The sequence below is a fragment of the Chroicocephalus ridibundus genome, chromosome 7 (genome assembly GCF_963924245.1).
Source record: "Chroicocephalus ridibundus chromosome 7, bChrRid1.1, whole genome shotgun sequence".
In the NCBI taxonomy this organism is placed as follows: domain Eukaryota; kingdom Metazoa; phylum Chordata; class Aves; order Charadriiformes; family Laridae; genus Chroicocephalus; species Chroicocephalus ridibundus.
In genome coordinates, this window is record NC_086290.1 from 30,975,458 (window position 1) to 31,001,042 (window position 25,585).

The 25,585-nt window shown below is 41.1% G+C and overlaps 1 protein-coding gene across 3 annotated transcripts in view; it reads left to right on the plus strand.

Annotated features, from left to right (window-relative positions):
- PARD3B (par-3 family cell polarity regulator beta) overlaps positions 1-25,585 on the plus strand; it is a 426,548-nt gene that overhangs the window by 385,959 nt on the left and 15,004 nt on the right. For all 3 annotated transcript variants that reach the window (XM_063341445.1, XM_063341446.1, XM_063341444.1), the window contains one exon: positions 9,673-9,752. In XM_063341445.1, coding sequence (XP_063197515.1) covers positions 9,673-9,752 — 80 coding nt within the window. The remainder of the gene's footprint in view (positions 1-9,672; positions 9,753-25,585) is intronic.

Genomic DNA, 25,585 nt, shown 5'->3' on the forward strand with positions numbered 1-25,585 from the left:
TCATCATAAATGGAAATATTGATCTCCCCCCTGTTTGCTTTCCAGGTACTGACACTGTCATTTCATTTTCCCTAAAAAGAACACAAGCTTATAGCTGGGCTGCAAAACATGGCCATTACACCCTGGCATTGGTGCCAAGAACTCTGCTGACTTAGCTAGAGAAAGATGCTGAAAGCCCCCGACTTTGAGAGAAAATTCAATTCAATTTACTTCATACAGTGTCTCTCACGAAGTATTTCAAAATGCCTTATATCAGGAGATAACATAATGAGAAAATGCTTTAGAGAACTGGGTATTCAGATAGCAAGGCAAAATGATACACAACAATGAACTGGAGTAAAAGAAAAGACGACTGTCATTTAAAAGCCGTAATCATCTGGATAAGTAGTCTTGTAAACTAATTACAGTGAGAAGAGAAGCAAAGAATGCAAGACTGGGAGGAACAAGAAGCAGCTTAGTTTCAAACAGGCTAAGGCAGAGGGGTGGTTTCATGGGGGGGAAGGAATTGTGCACAGTATTGTAGAACAACTACAGGAGATCTGCTTTAGAAATGTATTCACACGTACGTATTATGTGCGCTGTATATTGCATCACAAGTGTATCTCAGTGACAAGGTAAGTTATTCTCTCTAGCGGCTGGGAAGAGATTAATTACATTGGCCTAGTTCAGTGGAAGAGCAATTGAAATGCCCCCTTGTAGTTGGAAAGAATGGATGCTGATGGGTGCTGAGGTTTTTTTGTTTTGCTGCTTTTAAGTTTTGCTCTCAGCTCAAGGGCCTCTGCCTCTACTCTGAAAATACGTTTGCAAGTGAGGGTGTCGCAAATCTGGTGCTCATTAAAGACAATTAAGAGGTAGAATTAACCAAAACATATTATACGACTAATGGAAAAAGAAGCCACCCACAGAGACAGACACAGGCCAGGAAATGATCTCATTTTGCATGGTCACAGGAAACCATAGTCCTGCAGCAGCAGGGATCGGGGGATGGCGGAGCTAGGGTTCAGAAAGCAGAGTATTATCTTTGTGGGGCTGTGCGAAAACACTTTTGAAAACACAGTTTTGGCTTCACCTCCATCTTTGCTATTTTCTCTCTACTTACTGTTGCAAGATACAGCAAATGCTGAGAGCTTGTTTTCTACTAAGCTAAGGCAATTGCCATGTTTTTAAACTGTTATGGGAACAGCCTGTTTCCCTTTTAAAGTTCCCATCTGTGTTTGTATTTCCCTCAGTCTATTGCCTTTATAGAGAATTTTCCGCTCTCTCTAAACCTAAACCATTAGTTTCACCTCCTTGAACAAGAGGTAGGGCATTACTGAGGAGGAAAAGTAAATCCTGAGATAATCAGCCCTGCTTAATTCCAGCATGGAGCACTGCTGTCAGTGTTCCTGGTGTTTGTTGCATAGGGAGAAGGGACAATGCCTGTAAGTATGTACATTTGTGTACCTGAGTATATATATGTGTACGTATGTGTATATATGTGTATAGAGAGAGAGACAGAAGGGGAGCATTTAATTAATTGCTAATAATAGCAATCTGACGGACCGAGTAGTGTTCTGATTGCATACAGCTGATTTTCTAAGTGAAAATCGTCAAAACTACTCACCAGCAAAACCAAGATCATCAGTGACTCTGGAGTGTGCGTCTGCGTTTCTTACGGGGAAGAGGAAGGATGGTTTGATTACTATCTCTTTTTTCCTTTAGACAAGGATGTTTTTCTCACCCAAGGGAAATGCATTCTAGCAGCATGAACATAACTATTAATCAACACTTAAGCAATAATCAGTGAATGAAAAATGATGACCAGAAACTGAAAGTGTACTTGCATAGCTACTTTGGCGCTTTTCCTTTGAGATCACGCCCTTGCACTTTAACATGAACAATTCTTATAAAATTAGTGCTGATATATTCCAAAAGGCAGTGATTTCTTAAAAAAAACACTTATTTTTCACTTTAAAAAAAAATACTAACAGTGAATGATACATTAGGATCTGCATAAGTAATGTTATAAAGCTACCTCAATAGTCTCTGAGATAGATCCTCAATTGATGTGAACCAGTAATATCTTATGGGGTTACTTCAGAGATGGAGATGCCGAGATCATCATCACTAGAATTCTGCATTCAAGTGTGTGAAGACGTGTTCTGGATACAGAGATAGAGATGTTTTTCCTGTGTATTTTCACCCAAAAAGAAGATACAGCCACTGAGAGATGCAGGTGTATGTCAGCTTTGGGAATGCCTCCAAGAGGAATCAAATGCTATTGAAATTAAAACAAACCACCCTCATCAGTGTTTAGCATGCTTTCCTGAATCAGGGCCAAGGTATGTGGTAGCACCCAGCAGAAACCATGGCTGTGAGACTCTACTAGGAGTGCAGCGATACCTTCCTTTAGCTCTTCAAGATGTTTTTTGACAAACTTAGTCACAGTTCTAATAGCATCAAGTGTTTTTTGGCATAATCTCAAGACCAGACTATAGTATAGAATGCTTAAAGTGAGCGTGTGCTTAAGAGAAAGAAGGCTCAACATTCCCTGTGACTGAGCCCAGAAAACAGAACTTCAAAAATCTGCAAGATCATGACTTGGTGACTGGGCTGTGAACAGGCACCTATAGCCATCTGTTGATTCACCTTCCCAAATTATTTACCCTGTATTTGCTGTTGACAAGAAAAAAAGTTTACATTAGTTGCCAGACTATCCAAAACAAACTTTGAAGGCATCACACCATGATTTGAGAACCTCTAACAATTACACTCCCAAAATGTCTGTAAAATGGAGCAGGAACAGAAACGCAAGATTTCTCAGGACCTGCTGGGAAGATACTGCTTCCTTCCTTATTCTTGAAAACTGTCCTACGAGCAAGTTTGTAACAGGGAATTTGAAAGTGCTTTCTCTGTAGTGGTGAAGGTGGTTTTGAGAGTTCCGGTGGAACATCATCTTGGTTTGCCATTGCAGCCACTGAGCAAAGAAAAGCACCATTAAGAATATCAAAAAGAAGTATTAAAGGTGCTGTCTTATATCCAAACAATGGTAAAGCAGTACTGATGGGCTCGTATAACATTAGACTCTTCTTTGAGGACTGCTTCTGTCATTAAAATCAATGCAACTTAATTAAAGCAAATTATAGATAGATACATCTATAAATAAGATATTAAAGTGCGCTGCTGAATATGATAATTGCCGCATATTTAGCAATCAGCGTGTGTGTTCTGCTTTTGCCAGGAGGGATTTCTTTCAGTGGAATCAATGGAGCTTTATTAAAAACCATCCAAATTAGAGGGAGAAATGATGAGTGTTATAATAACGCAAAATCACTGTTTCAACTTTCATTGCAAAACCAGGAAAGCAAAATACATCCTTCTTTGTGTATGTAAGGAAAACATCAGGAAAATTCTTTTGAGTCGTGGACACTGGTAGAATTTTTAATTTTTACCTTTTGATGGAAAACATAGAAAAGCTGGATGGAGGAAAACATGTTTTCTGTGGAAATGCTGGAGGTCTTGGAGGGTGGGATAATTAGGATATCACAGCAGTAAGGCAAGGCACTAAGAAGACCCTGTAGATCAACTTCCCCCATTTCACATGGAACATCCAGTTCACTGCCTTACATAACCCACCTCTGTTTTGACAGCTAAAGAAAGTGTTAGCAAGTCAAATAGTGCTCTTAAATCTCACTTGCAGTCCCTAAAACCAGGCACAGTGTTGAAATGCAAAAAAATAAAATGGGTGAATTTTGGTGCTTCACCTGTGTTTGAAACATTGAGACCGGGGTGGAGAACAAATCCACTTTTACCTCTCTCAGTTTTTCTTCAGTTTTCACTTAATTGAAAACAAAAACCAACTGTGTCTCAGCAGAGGGGAGACCTGAAGGTTAAAGGGCAAATTCCGTTATACCACGGCTCTTTTTTGGCATGCTGAATCTCAACCCATGTGATTAGAAACGCTCACAGACAAAAGAAGAGCTTTGAGAACAGAGGTCAAACCAGCATCTGAATCAAGTCCTTTAACAGATGATCACAAGACTATTGAAAAATGTACTAGCAATGCAGCCGTACCATGTGCCATGTTTATACACAGACTTTCAGGCAAAAAAGGAGAACTGGGTGGCATTTTCCAAGCACTTGGGTGATGGCAGAGCAGATGCCTCGCTCTGCAGCCTTCCTGGGATGGCTCCTGTCTTTTAGCGCATGTCAGTCATATAACATACAACGTAGTATCTCGCTATTTTTGATGGGGAGAAAACCACAATGCACGAGCTCAAGTGACTTTCCTGAGTGTACACAGTGAATAAGTTGAAAAAGTTAGGAGTCCCAGGACTCCCATCTTCCTAAGCTCTTCCTGATCTCCCATAATTTTAAGTAAGTCAGGCATGACTCAAGCGTGGAGTCAGCAGTGTTTTGCACTGGGTTCACAAATGTGTAGCTAAAATCACATCAGCCTTGATGAAGTTACGCTGTTGCTACTTATCTAATGGACAGTACAAACTCCTCATTTTCTTTTTTATCTTAATGATGAAATGTTTGGAGGAGGCTTGTTGTTCAGAAGTGGGGAAAACAAAGGGTTGAAAAGAAAAAAATGAAAAGAGCAAAGGAGATGTTTAGTGTGTAAGTGAAAAATGAATAAGCCTGAATGCAACACCCAGTGTGTATTATTCCTTTTTAAGAGCATGAAACTTACAACTCTGAGCTGTGATTTTTCTATAGCTGGTTAAAAAGCTTTAAAAAAAATTTTTAACAAACTGATCTCTGCAAAGATGATCAAAGTTTCCTATAGTCAGCTCTAAATGAAATACCTGCAGGAGAGGGAATGGTGACGGTGGCTTTCTGAGACAGCCACCCTAAAAATGGCTCCGTGTTGTTCTTTTCCTTACGAGCAGTAGCCAAGGTCTTGAGTCTTCAGCCTCCCGACTTCGCTCCGGATGAACCTGGAGCACAGAGCTCAGGTAGCTCAGGTGGGAATTTGTGTGAGGAGGTAGAGCCCCAGGTGAAAACGCGCTGTCCTACCGAGTGTGTCCCCACTGCTAGGGGTAAGGAGCTGCTGCTGGCTTCCATTTGCGGTGTGGTAGCTCTCACCATCAGCTGTGTGCACGTGCACAAGGCAAAGTTGATTCTGGCTTCACGAAACTTTAAAAAAGATCACTATAGCTGTTATTGTTCACACCGCAACGGGTGTCCAACCCCAAACACCTTGATCTATGTGGAAGGGGCAAGGGAGGCTTTGCTGCTGGCAGCTGGTCTTTCAGCCTTTAACAAATGCTCCAGAAGGAAGGCAGTGTAGGCAGGTGAGGAGGAATCAAATGCGGTGTCTCCTGGGAAAAAACATGGCCTCTTGCACTTCTCTGCAGTTTTCAAGGTAGTCTCAAGCTTCAGGATTAAGTAAATCCTTTTTCTGCTCTTAAAGAATTGTTTTTCTGCAGCCCCAGAATTTTCCTGTAGGCGTATCCTAGACTTATTTCATGATACCTGCCTGCAGGTATTCTCTACTTATGCCTTATAATCTATTTGCAAATATTTGAATGCTCTAAGATATTTGTTTCTGGCTTGATGTACATGTGCATGTTCACGTCACCTTTTTTTTTTTTTTCTTGGGAAGTTTTCCTAGGGAGAATTGGCGGGTTAGAGATATTTGCTGCTAGCTTATCACTTTGTGTGTTGATAATACATTTTTCTAATACACTTGTGTATTAGAAAACTCAAAGTGCCCTGCGGTTAGAGTATTTGCCAGGGACATAGCTTGCAGTGACACCTGCACAGCTTTTGTTTTCTCTTTTTCTTTACAGTTGCTTTCCCTCTCTATCTGTTTTGGATCTGCATGTGAAAGGTGAAACTATGAATTTTTCTACAGTTTTCTGCCTTTAAACAAATGTGGATTCCATTTGTCCAGGGAAGCGGAAGGAGTCCCAGCCTGCGCTCGTTCTTCTCTGCCTTTTGGCCATTCACGTTGGTCCCCTGCTGAGGGCTGTGAGTGGGAGAGAGGAGAGCAGCGCGCAGTGCCCACATCCCTCCAGTCTGCGCATCCACCAGCCTGGCTCTGCCTCTGAGGGCTGGCAGGGACTTACGTAAAGATGCAGAGGTGTCAACCTGTACAGCAAAAATGTTACTAGCTATGTAGGAAAAGTGCCTTTCCAGCACACCGAAAATCCTGACCATGAAGGCAGTGAGTTATACGGATGTGATGTCGTGCCCATTTTCTGGTGCCTTGTCTCCAAGTGTGGCCACTGCTACGTGCTTCAGAGAATCCACTGGGACTCCCAAAGGGGCTATTAGGAGAATAACCTGCCAGTGCAGAGGTTTTTGCCTCCTCTGCCTTTTGGGGAATGGCTGATTCTTTGAGGCTTTACCTTTCTTCAACCTGTCGAAGGCTTTACTGTCTTCTGCCAACCTGATGCTAGTTGTTTGGATTCGTATGCATATCCAGTTTATTAATTTTCCATGCTACAAAGGGCTTGGCCATACCGATACTTCAGAACAGTTAAGTTTCATGAATTGTTTGTTGTTGTTTTTTGATAAAGATAGCATTTCCTTTCCTCAGTTTAAGCATGCTGCTCTTTTAATTGCACTGATGGGATGATGGCTGTTTCTGTGTTTATCTCTACCCCATTATTTTTGCATATTCATGTTTTGCTTGTTAGTTGAGGCTGCTCTAGACTAAGAGATGATCTCTTCATAATGATGGCTCTTATTTAAGTTGATGTCGTTAATTTAAACCCTAAAAATATGGGAGCGTGTTTTGGATCATTCTTTCTGTTGCTCATTACCATACATTTGTGAAATGTGTATTTCATCTGCTGTCGTGTTCTCTCTTTCTTGATTGGGGTGTTGGTCTCAAAAGCCGTCTCCGATATGGACTCAGCAAAGTAATGCACCTTCCGTCAGCTCCCATGCCTCACTGGTCACCTCGTGGTCAGCGTCTGTTTAGCTTTGATAGGACTTCCAGGTTTTAATCCTTTTTATTAAGACTACTGTTTGCTTGCCTAAACATTTTGTGATTATTAACCGCGCGGTTAAAACCTCCGCACCTGTACTGAGGGCCAGCTGTGAACGTCCTGTTTTGGGGAAAGAAGAGAAGCCGGAATATTTTGATCTTGTTAATTAGTACCTTTCACACCGATTTTTAGCTTAGTTTGTTGTAAAAGGCAGCAAGGAACCCTTTGCTTTGACTCTCTCTGGAAACATAAATAACTTTTACGAGGGAGGTGTTTCCATTTTTGCGGTTTCTCTCTTCATCAGGATAGTATTTTATTCCGGGCACCATTTTGCTGGTGGCTGAGTGATGATACGTTTTTACTGTCGCATGGACAGATGGAGAAGGGAAAGAAGAAGAAATGGCTGAGTCTTTAATTAGCTGTGCAGAGCCAGAGCATGCTTTTCCAGTGCGTCGGGGGTTTTATATAGGGTGTGGAGACTCAGCCGCTCGATGGATCCAAATTAGCAAAATTGTGTATCCACCACCAGGGTGTTTCTATGGCAACTGTCTCTCAAATCATATATACAAACAGACCTGGTGGGGGGTATCGCCTTTTATTTGGTCTGTAGGAAAACCATCGGAAAAGGGGTGGTTTCAGGCTGCAAAACGCCCTTGCGATGTAAATATTTTTTTACTTTCTGGTGACTGGTATAAGTTTTGGGATCACTGCTTGATGCTGGTGCAATTCCAAATCTGTTTGTGTTTTTGCACGTTGACTGGCTGCTGTCACTCCCGCTAGGCGTGAGAGTCATCACCGGGAAACTTGCACAGGGTTGCAAATGCACAGAGTTACCGGGCACATCCTTTAGCTCATAAACATCTTGCTGCTGCACATGATGAATAGCCTACCTACAGCCATGGAGATAGACCGTATACTACGTGGCTTTTGTGCTGCGTGAACCAAATTATACATTCATTTCTTTTCCCCTCATTCTTCTTCATCAAACAGCAGAAATGTGGAGGCTCTTCTCTCACCGGCGTACCTGGTGAATTAAGGGAAATCATCAACCTGATCAAATTAGCAGTGTAAGAACAGCCAAAGTGGCTGTGACTCTCAGCCTAAGTGACTCTATCTTTATAAATTCTCTCTACATGTCATTTTTTCCGGTGGAAAAAATGAATGAATGATCCATTTAGCCTACTGCCCTCTTTTTGAAATGTAGGGCAATTACTGTTATTTTTTGCTCGTCCAAAGTCAGGCACTGCTAAAGCATGGGTCAGTTCAAATCAGAGGTGGTTATTTCTTGTGTCCGTCAGTTCCGTGAGGACTCCTTTCTGTTTTGAGTCAGACAAAGGGGAGTTAGCAAGAGGTCTGTGCTAAATAATTTTTTTCACTTATGAGTATCTTGGATGTTCAGTGAGTGGCAAGGTGCATAACGGTATTTGTCTAGAACAATTCCTAAGCTTGCCTAGTAGCTCCAGGGGACAGTGCCTCTCTTTGCATTGGACTTGGCTTCTGTAATGGGTCCACAAGAAATTGTACACAGAAATGCTATGTAAAGCTAGATTAGACCTGCTACACCTGAGTGCATAACCTTTCCCATTGTAGAAGCTTTTACATCCCTTCAGTGAAAATGATGTATTGTGCATAAATTGAAGGACTGACAGAAATGTACTCTAACCTGTAGAATGTGAAAAACATGTTAATTTTTGTTTGTTGTCTCTTTTTTGTAATCAGGCATTTGCCGAAAGCTTGATGTGATTTATTCTTTTCCTTTTAATGAATTGTTAAAAATGTTTGAAAAGGCATTAAATCTTTCTTTCTGCTATTAATCCGTGAAAGGGGAAGGGGATTTTAAATGGCCTCTTAGTATATTGCTTTATAAAACTGCTGATTCTAGCAGCACCGGAATAGGAATACATACTAATGTAGGAAACACTGAAGGCAGTCAGAGCCTCCTGCATTTATGGAGGAAAAGACTAATAGCTCCATTTTAACAAGGCTCTTAACACTTTGGGCCATCAGCAGGCATTGAGTGAGTGAAATTGGGAGAGCTCCTGTGTGCTAAAAGCATTGAAGTTCACCGTTTTGTACCCCAGTTGGAGCTTTCCTGATAGAATTGTGCTCTCCAGCCAACGCCAGTTGCCATCTTGAAAACAAACCAAGTAGCGAGCTGGCATTTTGACTGAGTGCACTAATGCTTCACTTCTGAAATGGCACCAGAGCATGATAAATGCACTTAACTCCCAGCTGGATACTTAATTTTGCAGTGGCGTTAGGGAAAGTTTCTGGATTTGTGTTAAGAATGAAAGCAAAGCCTGTTTATATCACGTTTTATACTCGAGCAAAACACACAAGCGGAGAAAAACCAGCAAACTCGGTACTAAGATGCTAGCTTTGATTCAAGCAGTTATGCCACTGGCATCAGAAGGGGTGTGCTTACTTAATTAGATTACGTCCTCATGTAACTGAATTCTAGGAGGAAGGCCAGCCAGGGAAGGAGAGAGAGTATTCCGGCTAGCGCGCAGATGAGGAAAAGGCTCTGAAGATTGTACCCGTTCTAAACTGTTCTTTGATATGGAAGCCTTTCTTGTTAGCGGTGATAAGATTATGTATGGGATTTGGAGCTTCTTTGAGCCCCTGCCTTTCTTTTGTTGATTTTGGCATGTTGCAGCATCATGTGCTCTCTGCTTATCGTTTTGAGATGCATTGTTAGTAGCTGGGCTGCATAATTGATCTTCATCTCTAATTACTCTTCTCTCCACAGGTGCCTGGAAAAGGTCCAGATGGGAGCTCATACAATCTCCACTTCGAGGGGATGGAGAGGCAGTACGCATCCTTACCCAGGTACGGCGCCGAGCCTCATACACACACACTGATTCACCCTCCCTCCAATGGGCCCACAGCTGATGTCCGGCTCCAACAGGAGAGATTATTTTGCAGTTTTGTCTTGTCACCTTTTGCTGCTGATTTAGTGCCACCTTTATAACTGTACTATTAATTTGGACTTTTGAATTTAGAAAAAAAAAAGCTCTCTCATTGAACATGTCAGCAAGAGTCATGATCCACAGGTAGAGAACATGACATTGAGGAAGCTGGCTCTGCAAGAGTTATAACAGGTCGTAGCAGGGCATAAACGACCGAGTTTATAGTGATATAATCCTAGCTGGCATTGACAGAGTACTGCTGTGGAAAGCCTCCGCTACGGCAGCCACGGCTACTGAAATCCCACTGTTGCTGCAAAGACCGTCTGACTAGCAGTTCTGTTCCAGTAGCGCATCTCTGTGCTTTAACCGAACACTGTGGAAATGAGAATGAATTCTCCAAGGGCTTTTTTTAATTTTTAATCCTTATCAACTCAATGAAGAGTAATTCTAGTCTGAAACCAGTGGGGCATAACAAAAAGGAAGCGTTTCAGAGATTTCAGTCCCGTTTCTATGGGAGTTCTAATAGCGGAGTGTAAGATTTAGCAAGCGAGAAAGGGCAGTGAGAGGATGCTATAAGAGATAGCGGGAAGCAGTTGTAGGAAAACAAAAATAGAAAATATTTCCCCTTTAGAATTAGAGGTCTGGGAAAGACCTTAGAGGGGTTGCCCGTTCTACTTCTTGGACCTGCAAGCAAGATAACTTGTAAAAGCAAAGCAAAAATAGCTATTTACAAGCAAGAAGAGATTCTTTGTTGTGAAGTAGTGCTGGCATTTAGGAAATCAGTGAATAATTTCTTTTTGCTTCTTTTTCCACTGAGCTATTTACATTCAAAGGTGTCACTGGAGAGACTGATTGATAAATAAGTAATGCTATGTCCAATTCCAGGTGAAAATACATAGTCTATCTTACTTTTGGAAACCAATATATAAAGGCTGTCTCACAAGATATTATTGAGTGTTTGTAGGCATTTTTAATGTCCATGGTTTCTAAACCAAAAGATGTGTCTGTCGTTTAGTTACTGCCTTCAAATGATATTTGTGTCAGTCTGCGTTTTGGAAATTCATCCTGTGCAGTAACTGGCTTTTACAACAGAATCCTGCTTTCCAGCAGCGTGTCCTGTACATATTTCCTGACTGAGTGTGGATATTCTTACTTTCCTGAGTAAACAGCCACCTTTTTTCATAGTCCTCCAACACTCACGTCTCCTGGCATGTTTTTAGCAGTGATTTTTGCAGGTTAGTTAGGTGTAGTTTAATTAAGCACACTCTTTTTTATCTATTTTAAACTTCGATTTTGTTGAGTACTTCCTTGTGAATTACAAGAATAAATTAGCAATTGGTGCCCAGTGTATGTCTGTACAGCAGTTTTCGCATTCCCGTATCATGTTTCCTTTTATTCGTTTTTCCTTCCCTTCAAGCTAATCAACCTTATTTTTTTCAAACTTTCTAAAATGGAAATTTCCCAGTGAAGTAACTTCCATCACTCTGAATTCTTCTTGTTTCACTGGTATTCCTTTTGAGCGAGGATGATCAGAACTGAGCACGACCCTGCAGATGCAGGCGTGCCCTTGCTTTATGCAGCAGTGTATTCTGCTGTAGTTCTGTGTATTCCTTCTATCCCCTTCCTTTTCAAACACGCTGCATCCTCGGCATGTCCCTGAGGTGTGTGTACTGCTCGCCCCGCAGTTTTGGGGTTTGGGGTTTTTTAAAAAAAGTAGGTCTGTCTGAATCAGATCATGAATCTCACGGTGTTCTTCCCAAAACCGCCATTTAACTTGCTGGAATCGTGACTCTGTAGCTCTTCTGACAGGTTTGAGTATTTAGCTGGCTGGAACTCGCCATGTCGGAAGTCATCCAAACATTCAGTAAGCTTTTGCAGATCGGTGTGAAGAATGTCATTTCTCTCAGTGCCTAAGGAGATTATGCTGGAGAGGGAGAGGGCCTACGCTTCCGAGGGGTTGTGTGCTTCCAGACCCAAACACTCACGCTGCCGCACACAGGCCGTGCCATTACCGCGCGTCTCCAGAGGGTTTCCATGCTGGCAGGAGCAGAGCTTTGGGCCAGCACACGCTTGGGTGCGCCTGCAGTCCAGCAACCGCCCGCTGCCTTATATACTTAGGTTTTGTAAGTTTTGCAGTTTCATGTTACTGCAGTAATTAAGCCCTGGCAGTCACAAATGACTAGATTGCTACAGTGAAGTCTAAATCCAGAAGAAGAGGATGCAGTCTCATTGCCAGCCACTAATGGAAATGAGTGATTTCTTTTGTTCTCATGGCTGACTGCCCAGGAGTAAAGAAGAATCCAGGTAAAAACAACCCATTTGCCAGCCTATTCTCAGTGGAGGATCCACAAATACTGCTGTAACAGGCAGCATTATTAAAAAAAAAAGAGAAAGAAATAGGCAGGTAGAAAGAAATACAGAGGTAGTAGTTCCTCAAAGAGCAGCTTTCATTTCCCCAGCATTCTAGTATTAGCTCATGGTTTCCTGCCCTTGTCTTGTCCCTGTCCTCACCTTGGTCAAACCACTGAGCTCCATTTGGTATGGACGTGGTATATAATTGCATGCTTAGCCGTTTAAGTAGTTTAATAAGAGATGCTTAAAGAGGCTTCAGATGAGGGTTGTAGATGCAGGAAAACAGACTCTTATTGCAGTATTGTGTTGAGTCCAGGAGGATATGACCTTTGCCTGCTGCTCTGGTGTGGCACCACACAAGGAAAGAGAGGAAAGCGCTTGGACTGCAGCCAGTTTCACTGGATGAGGGGGGAGGAGGGGATCTGTGCCATGTCAGGAGTAGCTGGGACCTAGACAGAGAAACTGTTCTGCTTACCTGGAAGCCAGCAGGAGTCATGCCAGTGTGTGTGGGCATGGACAAACTGAGTAAGAGAGCTTTGGTTTTCCTCCCCACTGGGCAAGAAAGAGGAATGATCGCCTGCCAAATAGCTTTATGGATGTCTGGTGTCCCTGAGGCACTGCCCATTCCTACGCAAAGGCACACACCCTGCACGGAGAGGAAGTCAGATTGCCAGCAGCACCCGAACATGGCTGCTGGGCTGTAAAAATCTAAGCTTTGAAACATCGTTGCTGCTTTGCCCTTTTGTTTTGTATTTTTCTGTCTTTCTCTGAAGCTGCTAAGTTAAGCCTAGATATGATGGGCCAAATTCAGCTGATATAAGTCTGTATTAGCTGTATTTGAGGACTTCAGCTGTGTCAAGCGTGCTTGCCTTTTCAGTAGATGAAGCAGCAAATCCAGTGTCCCGCTCTCACTGAGCTCAGTGATGCCCTTTTTGCCTTTGAGAGGAGGATCTGTTCCTGTGTAAGGTTACATTTTTAATTAAAAGCTGAAAACAGGAGGCAGCAGCCTTTGGAGGAAGGCTTTGTATGTGACTGGCTTAATGAGCGGCCAGCTGAGTTACGTAGTTAAGTTTCTAGGTAAAATAATGCCAGTCTGTAGACTCAGTTTGGAAATGTCTACAGAGGCAAACATCTGAATTAGATGATAAGTGGCCGTGGCAGGAGAGTGGCAGGTCTTCATCTCGCACGGCATTGTGCTGCTCTGTCTGCAGAAAAGCAGCAAAGTGGGGAAGACAGAATGGAAGGCTTTGCAAGAGCGATACAGTTCTTTGCGCTCAGTACTTACGTGTTGCCCTGGGGCTACAGCTAAGTAGTGCTGAGTAGTAGTATTAAGCAATGTTAAATCCTCCTGCTTAGGAGGAGAATGGCTTGATTTTTATACCTTTTAGCCTCATCTTTTGGGAAAAGGAGCACAGCAAGGGTGTGGGAGCCAGAAAAATGCTTGTATTATTTAAACTATTTTTAATGCCTGTTTTTTGGGTCGTGCAATCCAGAATATTTTCCTGGTGGAGCTGTGGAACAGATATGAAGCTGAAGCTGCTCTGTTTGTTCATAGTTTTATTTTTGAGCTTGCTTTTATGGAAATCTGTCTTAATGTAAATCACAGTCTTGCCAATGGCAGCCTTGTTTGGAGAAATCTCGTGTTCGAGGACACGTTCATTTCTGTGCTGATGGAAAAGCTGGCTGTGACCAAAAGCAGACTGCCAGACACTGAGATGGGACACTGGTGACAAGAGTGTAGATCAGAAAGCTCAGCCATCTTCCTCGTAAAAAATGCTGCTTCCAAAGGAAAGCTAATGCTCCAGACTTTCTCTAGAATCCTCATATTATTGAAAAACAGATGTTTTTGTTGAGAAAGGAGTGGGGCTGAAAAGGCAGTAAGAGCATTAGAAAAATGCTAGCACGGAAAGATGAGTTCAGGCTGCATAGCTGAGTTCAGCTCTGTTGCTGTGGCTGGGAGGAAAACACTGAGCAAACTGGTAATTGGCTCACGGGAATATCTGTCTTAAATGTTACATGCATCTTAAAACTAGGAAACTTGCAAACGTATTAAGGAACTGGCCTTGCAGTACAGTGGCAGCACGTAGTCTTACCATGCTGGAAACTTCTCTTCAGATTGAACATGCAACTTGCACTTCTTAAAGCAGTAGCTAAAAGCAGCACATCCTCCATTTCTAGGTATGAAGCCAGAAAGGACAATTTTGATCACCTTGCCTGAGCCCTCAAAGACCTACATTTCTGTATCAAACTAAATCCCAATTTTGATCCATTGCATTACTTTTATAAATGTATTTACAAAAGCATCTAACTTAGAATTAAGATGTCACATTGTGGAGAATTCATTACATTCTTCAGAGGTTAATTATTTTACTGTTTAAAAGGATCATGCCTTTTTTTTCCCTCTAAATCTGAAATTAGCCGATTTCAGTTTCTGGCTACTGTGGTAGATATTTTTTCTGCTAGATTTTAAGAGTCAAGCCTGCAAACTGCCTCTCCTTCAGTATTTCTATGCAGTGATCGTTTATGTTATCTTTTAAGCTCCCTTTCAATAATTTGAATGGATTGAGCGCTTAGGTCTTACACTATAGAGCATGAAAACAGCATTGACTCAAGGGGACGGAGTCCCCATGCAGTCAGTTTATGAGGTAGCCTCTAGAGTTGGGTCAAAAACATTTCCAACTCTTTGGATCAAAAGCAAAGTTTCTGTAACACCTATGTCATGAAGAAATAAGGTTGCTCAAAGAGAAGGAATGGATTACTTAGCAAGCTTCATTAGCTTTTTCTTGCATCTTAGTGCTCTTACCTTTATTTTACTAACCAAGTTTATTTGAAAAGACAGGATTTCTGCAATTTAATTGAATCCCAAAAATGCCATCAGAAAGTGACTTGACACAAATCACAAGAAAAAGTTAATTGTCTATTAAATAAGAGTCATCATTCACCATTGTCTAGCAGAATCTGAAATTAATATACTGACATTACTTAAATATGTATATAGTGTATTCTCCTGGTTAGCAAAAAAAAAATAATCTCAATTTTAGTGCAGACTATAATTAGCTGCAAATCAACTTGTCAGAGCATTCCCGACCTATGGGAATTGACTAACCAAGGAGCACAGATAAAAAGGCAAGGTTTAATCAGTTACTTAAATCAAAATTCCCTGCTTGTTGGTTTAAATCACAATTATTATTTTTTTGCTTTAAATCACTTTGATTTAACTTTTCCATCCCACACTGCAAAAAATCTGCCCCCCTTCTCATTTTGTGTACTTCATTTACATTCCTCCTCGACATCCAACAGTATGTCACACCGCATTGACCCAGCAGTGCAGTTGTGGTTATAGCCCTCAGCTGAGGGATGTGATGTTCTGGTTGTTTTTTGGTGTTGACCCATCTGCGGTGGCACAGCAGTTCTCAGTAACGGTGACAGTGTTGCTCTGTCTTGCACTACTGCTGCTCTTCTGCCAAGTTATCTTCTGCCAAATATTCTTCTGACGAGTTACCTTCTTGGTGCTCAGCCACTTCTTAGTCTGCCTCTCCATTTTCCACTCTTTCTCTCTTCAGCTGACTTTGTTACATGACTCTACTGAATTTGCAGGTATCACAGGGAATGCCATTGCTGCCTTGCAGCACTGTTTAAATCGGAGCATTGTTCACCTGGTTAAAAAGAGCACCTGCAGATATATTTTTATAAATGGGGGGAGGGGGAGCATGTTACCAAAACTTCAATGGCAGTGTAATAACTTATCAACGCAGTCCAGAGTCACCAAAGTCACAGTCTATCAGTGAAACTATGATTCTGGACTTATATTATACAGGTACAGAGCAAACCTATTAACTTTTGGTGCATAATATGATACACAATATTTTTAATAAGGCCCTCCAAAGTGGTACAAACCAGTGAAGGGCAGAGTGATGGGCAAGTATTTTTTAGTTTTGTGTAGCTGAAAAAAGTCTGTATCTATCTCCCCCATTTCTCATATGGATTAAAATAAAGAGAAGAGGGTCAAGGGAACCAATTGTGAGTGGTCTTTTTTTAATTTTCAATGTAAATCTTTTTTTTTAATATATATTCCTCTGACATAACTGCAAAACTAAGAAGACTTGATAATTTGGAGTCCTAAGTAGTATTAGAACTAAGTAGGGCACAAAAATGAATGGCCCACTCAATTTCACCATCCTAGTCATGTGAAATATAAATAATATTCAAACAGGACATTCTATGGTATACTTGATTATTAACTTCCTCTTCTGTTTTAATCATCTAAAGTAATATCAGTAACTCAGGGATATTTTTTAAATAGGATCTTTATCTTGACAGCTGTACTTTCCTTGGAAATGCAGCAAAATCTTATCTGTCTGTATCTTCCAATGTGGTGATCTCATTATAAATGAAATATGTGTATGGTTTTAGTTGGGTTTTAAGTCCTGGCAGATGAATTTAGAATCAGTTTTAATGGAAATACTGGTCCTACTCAAGGACCTCCAAGATACGTTGCAATAAACCAGCCAAGATGAAATACAGGCAAAGAAAAAAGATCATTCTCACATGCTAGAGCACAAGCTTGGGAACCAAGCTGATGTGCTCATTAAAAGATTAGCTTAAATCCAATATCAAACAGTTTAAGATTTGCTTAGCTAACTTTACTTAACTCTGCAAGGTAATAAAACTGATTGCTGTGGAAACTGCCCAGTGTCTCTGAGATGTCAGGGAAGTCATTGTATTTCAAGAAGGACAGGGTCCAAATCCATTGTGGGAGACCGGATTTGTGATACGTACATGCAGGAGAAGGCTGGAAGTGCTCTGTTGCAACTTGTTCTGTTTTACCTCGTTTCGGTTACTCTGCTGCAGTGTGCCATGATGCTAATATCATCTCGGTGTCATCTGTGAAGTCTGAAGGCGCTTTTTTGTGTATGGTGTCAAAACACATTTGTCCGAAAACATGCAGAGTTCATAAATAACTTGTGCATACCTTCTACAGGGAGAGTCTCAGACGTTAAAAGCAGAGCAGGTAGGAAAGGATCAGCATACTGTAGACGTTTCAAAAAATGGTCTTCTGTCTTTCTCTCAAACTTGGCTGAAAGGAGGAAAGAAAATTGTAAACAGGATCACAATTACAGAAATCTCTAAGTTGAATGAAAAAGGAAGGAGATTTGGTTGTAAAAGATACCTCCAGCTTTCTAATAAAACAGAAATATCAGTTGAAATGAACAGGATGCCTCTCTCCAAACCAAATTAAGTCTTAATTCTGAAAAAGTATACTTTAGAACTTCAGAAAGGTCAAGGTTCATGACATCAGATCCTGGATTGTGGCTAGCAGCCCACTTCTATAATTTCCATGGGAATAACTAAAGAAAATTGAGCAAAGAAAATGTCTGCAACAACTGGGACATGGCTTGAAAAAAAAACACTAAAAACCAGATGTCCCAGAAGAATACTTTAGAAGTGTAGAAGGAGGCAGACAGGGATGGGTTTTGTCAATTTTTCTAATAAGTCAGTCAACTCCTCATAGCGAAAAGCCAGTTGATGCAATATGGAATAGTTTAAAAGTCAATTAATATTTTGAAACTAAACAGCCAGCCTTTTTTGCAAGGAGATACTAGCCGGAGTAAATACAAATACTTTCAAGTGTCACATTTACAAAAAACATGGATCTGGTATGGATTTTAGTGTATAACCAGGCATAAGGACCTCCCACTCAAACTAAGGGCACCAAATTCAGCCTAAAAATACAAAGATGGAGGAAAATACTGCCTTTGAACAAAAGGGCTTGAATTAATATTATAAAATTTAATGAAGTCATGGAGGCATTGCCTCAGAAAAGAAAGCTGTATTAGTTATGCCTCCAGTGAGTAAAAGAACAAAACAACTGTTAGGGAACAAAATATTAATGAAAGAAAGAAGTGTCAGTACAAAATGGTTAGGTTGAGATGAAGGATCTGTGGAAAAAAGATAAGTGAGTAGCAAATTAAAAAGAAAATCAAATTAAAAAACAAAAGCATATGTCCCATAGAATGCATCAACAGAGTAATGTGCTGAGTGAAACCTGGGGAATAAGATGTGTGCTACAAAATGCAAATACTCCCTTTGCATTGTTGAGATGGATATGGAAATTGCTCAGGAGACCAACAGGCTGCTGAAGCTCAGCTGGCTGCTTTCTAGGTACAGATATTTGGAATAAAAACATTGCTGCTTATGTTGGGTTATAAATCAGAACTGATCAAAAAGTGTGGACTCTAGGCTGCAAAAGTGAGGAAATAAGCTTTTTTTCTTTCTGTGAGAAAATTAATTGTAAAATAAGACAATTCCACTGCAGTTCTTGGCTTTCTCATGATAAATGGGTCTGGAGGTGTGACTGAAAGATGGTTGTCAGTGAACATGCTTTAAAAACAAAAAAGGAGAAATGTAGGAAGCCAACAGCATCGGGTGTAAATACGTATGATTTTCAAGGGTGTTGGATCAGGATTTTTTGAGCAAGCTTCCTGCAGCTCTGACGGCGTTGTGCGTGAACCTCCTGTATGTTCTATCACCGCTCAGCCAGGTTCCTGGAATCAAACAGCAGCTTAGAGGCAGACTGCAGTTAGTTCTCCATAATCCATCCCGTTCCTTTATCCAATCTTCGCAAAGTAGGTTCAGAAAAAAAAAAAAAACAACAGGAAAAATGTTAAAAACAAGGAAGCAATGGCAAGTTTCATCTTCTAATAGCAAGTCATTTAAAGTGAGTTCAGTTATAGGTATTCTTAGGTACACTTCTATGAAAGAGGAAAGGAGATAATGATGATAAAGTAGGAAAGTGAATTGTATGCGGACAGTCTTAATTGCATGCTGTAAGGTAATGACAGGCTGTGAAATCTTAAGAACTCAAATATAGTTCTGGGTTCTTTTACAAACACATAGGGGACAGAGTCGTGAGCACTCAGCGTGCCACCCACTGAGAAATAAGAAACAGGGTGGGGGAGACGCGAGCCGTAGAGAAACACAAGGGCAGCGCTTTAAGCAGACCTGCAGTTGTTTGTGATTGTTATCCGTGGTGAAACCCTGCCTTGTGAGGAGAGAGCTTTTATATAAACTGGTGATTAAAGGAAAGAGGTGTCTAATTTGGGATTAAGAGAATCACTGAAGAATTTAATAGTAAAAACAGTTGCTAGAGCAGCTGTTTCAACACAGCTCATACAATTGGCAGCCAAACGGCTTCCATTTCAGAAGTAGGTGACATATTTAATTTCTCTGCACAGAAGTCTCTTAAGCACATATCAAGAGAGTATTCCAAAATCCACGAGTTTTTGTCCAGCTTTCTTTGCCCATATATTCACCTAACGCTTTTATGTTGCTCCTCAACTATGACACTTCAGAAAATCGTGCTTTGGATGTGTCGATCCAGGTTGAGTAACACCTTATTCTACAAGAAATGTTGTAGAAGCTAGTGTGAGCCTGATCCAGAACGACTGCGATCCATGGATGTGTTCCTACCGATTGCAGTCAGCAGTAGGTTTAGACTGAAATGCGATCACTGTTAAAGCATATTCCTTCATTTCTGTGCTGTTTGGGTCAGTCTGGTAGTAATTTGATAAACTCTGATTAGGGTATTTGTTTTTTCCCAGAGAACTCTGCCCACCAATATTCACAGTCCCAATCTCTCCATATTTTGGAGATCCTGGAAAAAGGAATATATCTTTGCCTGCTCTCTATGTTCTTCACCACCACATCCCATTTTACCACAGATAAGTGAAGTAAAAATAGGACTTAAAAAATGAACATAATTCAGGGTTGTTGAAGAATTGCAAACGTTCAGCAGTTATGGACCATAACTTTAAGAGCAAGCACGGAGCTAAAAACCCCTGTTGTACCCTGTCAGAGAAAATTAATTCCTGCTTTCTTAAGAATCTTTACCCTCATCTCTAGGCTTGGAAAAGATTGCATTGTTCTAGCATTTAATAGTTATGTAAATTAGCACTAATTTTGTCACTTAGCACCTGTACAAAATTTTCTACTAGAACAGTTCTTTAAAATACGGCATAAACAAAGCACAAGATGCACAGTGATACTGCTCTGTTGTTGATGCTTATTTGGGAAAATCTGCATGAGCTATAGAGCATCTTTTCCACTGGTAAAGATGTTATGGGTATGCCAGAAGCACACCAGCAAAACTTTGTTGGCACGTGGTTGGTGTTAAGTAGCACGTAGGCCACTAGTCAGACTTTCAGCAAGCTGTATTTTGGAAATATAGTAAATACCATAATGCATATGCTAAAAACTTAACCACATCTTTACAGTAACGGTAGCGTCTTTGCTGTACTCGAAAACTTTGTCTGCCAAACGTCACTTAATCTGACTATGGAGATATTGACAGAATTCATACCTTCTGCTGGCTTTTGTCTGGTATCAGTGATGCCTCCGCCACTTCTGCGCTCTGTTCTGCGGGAGCAGATGGGATCCTCCAGCTGTTTGAATAAATATTAGTTTTAAAAGTTAGCCTGCTCTAATTAACCATTCAATGAGGGGGAAAATGGCGGGGGAGAGAGCACCTAAGGGTCTCTCTGCTTCGGGCCTCTAGCCCAACAGGATTCATTTAAAAGTTTGAGCGATGATGAGGTGAGGAGTCATGTAAACTGGAAGCTGTTCCTCAAGTCACTGTCCTCTCTCTGCACACAGAGTAACTGACAGCTCATGCACTTGCAACAGCTGAAAAAACAGAGCAGAACATGCGAACGCGTCCAACTGTATAACATACGTGGGAAGCAAGAGGAGGAGAGTGTTAACTTTAATAGAAAGTGAATTATCTGCCATTGTTGTTCCACTCCAGATGTAATTCAGCAAGGAGATTGGATCTGTGCATTAGATAGTCTGAAACAGCACCTTGGAAATTGGCAGCCAGTTCCAGCCAAGGGTGGAGAGAGCGGGCGGTAAATATGTGAACAAAACCCAGCCCAGGTTATCAAGTAAAACCCCAAGCCAACGGGGGTCCTTGGGTATTGAGTAGCTGACACTTTTCTTCATTTAAAGAAGAAAAATAGCCTTTGTTTTCCTGGTGAAGGGAAGTACTTTGAGAGCAGTCTGTTGTAGATCATGACAAAATCTGGCAAGCAAAACCAATCTCAGCAGGATTTCACAGTTGAAAATCCATGTGAATGGCTTTTTGCTTGGATCTAGGTGTTAGCGTGCTGTTGTACATACCCATGTGTCACCAGGTTTTGGTCCCTCATTTAGCATTCTTGTTATGCATTTTGGCTCCATCCGAGATGCTGTGCTTTAAAGAAAAGGAATATTTGTTTACTGAGAACCGAGATGTCTTCAGTATAAAAAGCATGTATTTTTAGAAGCATGGTATGGTCACAGTTTTCCCCTTTGTTTTGCTTTCTTAAAGAGGTAATAGTGATATGCTCTTGAATTGAAATCAACCACCCAAAACAATAGCTGGGACGAGTAGAAGGACATACTAACAGTCTTTCTTCCAAAGATCCTCAGTCAGCAAAACACACTATACGTTCAGCAATTAAAGGTTTCCAAAATCAGTTAAAAGCTTGATAGATCCCAGTAGCTGTGCTCAGAAAGCCTATGCGACTTCGCTGTGCGTACTGTTTCTTACTGGCTGACTCGACTTCTGTTAGTCCTCTAATTAGCTTTGTGGGGGTCTCTGAACGTATTTGGGTTTCTCGCTGACTGGGGAATTGAGCTGAATTTAGCCTGCCTGAATATACCCGTGCTGGTTTTGAGCATTTTCTGTAAGGATGTCTTTGCCGCGTAGTGTGTGTGCTGCAGCCCCCTCTGGAATGGCGAGTGGAAGCAGCTCGGTGGTACGGGCTGTGCTGCAGCACTGACTGCATCACGCTTTATGGCAGGAAGCACAGAGCAGATCGGTTTGAAACGAAAGGGAATTTAACAAAAAAAAAAAAAAGACTAATTCAATTAGTCGTTTGAAATTGAGTTGGGGTTTACAACTTGAATTTTTAGGCCCAGATCCATCAGAGCACTTAAGCACCTGCTTTACCTTGAATACGTTTTACTTTTCAATAGCAATCATTGCCTAGCTATCAGAGGCCTCCAGGAAACCTGGACTTAAACATGCATTGTAAAGCATGAGGGAAGGATGGCAGACAGGCAGTGGTACTTGGAGAAATCTCACTTTTTCACTGCCTGCACTTTCTGTTGTTTAAATAATGCCTCCTTAGCATTGCCTTAATGCAATGCTTTTTGTTAAATATCCTGTAAATAATATCACGAAAGGTTATTTAATGAATAATCTGACTTTTTCTTTGAAGAGACTTGTTACTGATCTTAACTTGGAATTTCTTTAGTATTATTGAGGGGAATAACAACCTTAATGCCATTTTGGTTTGATTTCTTTGTGTGAAGGGCTGACAGCTCTCCCTTCTGTCTCGTCACCAAACATCTGAAGAAAGCTCTGTTATTGAGAGATTACTGCAGTGGTCCTTGGTCTTACAGAGATTTCAACAGAAACATTTCGTTTTTAATGGACAATGGAAAATGTTCAGCTGTCCATTATTACACTTCTTTGTACACAGTCTAAAAATATAAATGGAAATTATAATTACATCTGTAGTGCTGGGTCCCAGCTGAAATCACTTTAATCCCAATGTGGGGAAAAAAAAAATCAATACAGAACCCTTAACCCTGGTCTTTCCCTCCTTAGACATTTCATTTTCAGTTGTACTAGTTTATACCACAAGTTTTATACTTTTTTGGAGACCATTTTGCATCCTTAGAATAGTATTGCTGCTTTGTGCTTTTCTGACTTAGAAACTGGAATGTTCTTCCTGAGTTTATATTGGAGCTGCTTGATACGATACGAAATTTCTCCCTTTTACTTTATGATCATTAAAAAATGAGCGATCTTTGAAATGTTGCAAAGTTCTTTTAAAGAAAATGGTGTTTTACTGGAAGTAGAAGTACACATATTTTTGTTAGAGAGGAACCCAACACAGCATTAGAGATTTAACATTGACGTTTGGAAAAGTCATCATTCTTCTCAAGTCACCATGGGCTCTCTACTATATTGTGCTTTTTTCCTAGGTGTTCAAATAGTAGATCTGTCAAGGTTAAATATTATGGGGTTTATTTTTTTATGTCAACATTTGTAAGTACAGACATGCCATCAAGTGTTTTGTGTTTCTGAAACCTACATCTTTCTGCAAACCTGGACTTAGACCTTTGTTGCTTTGTTTTGAGTTAGTTTCTGGGGTGGAGAGGTTGCTTTTATGATGTAAGGTCTATGGAACCTACTAACTGCTGACTAACTGCAGCTTCCTCTGAAGCATCTGGTTCTGGTAACAGTCAAAGAGTGATGCTGCAATTCAGAGCACGGTCTGCTACATTGCCCCATTTGCCACATTATTAAAACTCATAGATGTAACGTCCACGAGCAAAGGTGTGCGGTTCATCCTGGTAGAATGTTTTGTTTCTTAGTAATTGCGTACATGTACCCCCCTCTGAACATGAACTCTCAAAAAGTAAAAAATAAATTAACTGCGTTTTGGTCAGTCTTTTCTCTGAATACAATTGAAAAGGAACGTTTCCACGTGGAGTGTGGCATTTCAGCAACCTACATCTAGTACTCTAGCTATTTATTTGCTGTCTAAGGCTGTCAGGCCTTAACTTCCTGACTTCATTCCAGGATACAGATGTCTCATTCTCTCCTTGCCCTCTCCTCCCCTTTCAGATACCATTCTTCTATACAAGAGCCTAATCCAAAGCTCATTGAAACGCTTCCATTGACATCCAGAGGCTTTGGCTGAGGCCGGATGAGTCTGGGGCACAAAGTTCCTCATCCCATCAAGTTATTCCCTATTTTCCATCTGGTATATAGGTAGAGCCCAGATATCTTTCCATCTTTACCTCCCTCTCCAAAGTATCTTGATGTTTTTTTCATGAACATGCCACTTCAAGTCTATCACACTGCACAATCTGAAAATACTTAGAATGATATTGTAGTAGTGACCTTTATTGTTCATTAGTGAATCAGCAGCGTAGCTTACTGTGGCTTTAAATGAGCTATATAAATTCGTTGTTATTTTCAATGATGATTCCCTTGATTTGAACATACTAGAGCAAAGATAATTGTTTGATTGATTCATTATGTAAAAGATTGTTTCAAGTTAGAGGGTGTTTTTATTTAATTTTTTTTTTTCCCCCAGCCAAATTGAGACATGCTGTCTGGAATCTTTGCCAGGTTCTTACCAGGTTCAGATCAGGAAGTGCTTTTGCTTCTCTTTTTCTCAGTGACGGCATGTAGTAGCCCTCCTGGGTGGAGCAGGGGTGCCTCTCTGATTGTGGTGGTGTTCATCATAATCTAAGCTGAAGCTACTGACAGCATCACGTCTTGCACATAAGACTCCACTGCAGGTGGTAGTCTTTGACACATGATGTATATATGTGTTCAAAAGAAATTGCCGTCTGTACCTGGTGGTCCTGCCCAAGCCCCTCTATCTCAATATTGACTTGCTCCTATCTTCCAACTGCTGTGCTGTCACCTCTGTAAGGTATCGCTAATTCCCAGCTGTTGGCATGGCTTTCCCGTTGCTCAGGGATGCAGTGTTTTGGTGTGTTTTTAAAGCATTTTTTTTCTGTCTTCTGATGTGTGCTCCAGCTTCCAGTTTCAGCATCCTGATGTCTTCTGTTCTAGGTCCATGACTAAGCTGATATAACCGTGTTGCCACAGGCTGTGCTTGCTCTCTAGAAGGTTGCTGTGCTCCAAGAACTTTGCTGTTGCAAATTTTATTTTGTCATCTGGCATGCGGCATGGTGTGCAGATGGCAAAGAAGAAATTTGTTTAGAAGCTACATATCTCCTCTATTACAAGTGTTGGGGCGGGGGGGATGCACATGGATCTGGGATATTGACGATTGCACGAGTTCCCAAAGAGCAAAGGATGCCACACACCCGGGGATGAATGGTGCTGCCCCAGACCAGGAATGCCCAAAAGAAAATCACATAGATCTGATGATGTCTTATGTCATCTTGGACTCCTTGCAGGCACTGCTAGGGCTGCTGCCGCTGGGAAAGAAAGCAAATAAGAGAATAGAAGCCAGGCCAGGAGGGGAAAGTGGCCAAAAAAAGTGGTGGGAGCCATGGGCTCCAGGAAACCAAACCTGGGCCTTGTGGAGGGGGGCAGAAAGGACAGCGAGCGATGTGGCATCTTGCCTTGTTGTCATGTCCTCCCATCTCCAGCCTGTGCTCTAACGTGATGTTGACTTTTCACTTCCAGATTTACTTTTCTTAAAGAAACAAAAGTCCAGCAAATGAAAAGAGGAAGGGGAAGAATTGAGTGTAGAAGTGCATGAAAGTAAGCAGTTATGTCATCTTCATCTGTGGATGGACCACATAGCTTTATATATCTATAGGCATTAAAGTTAGTGACATATATATGAGTAAAAACTCTGCCTA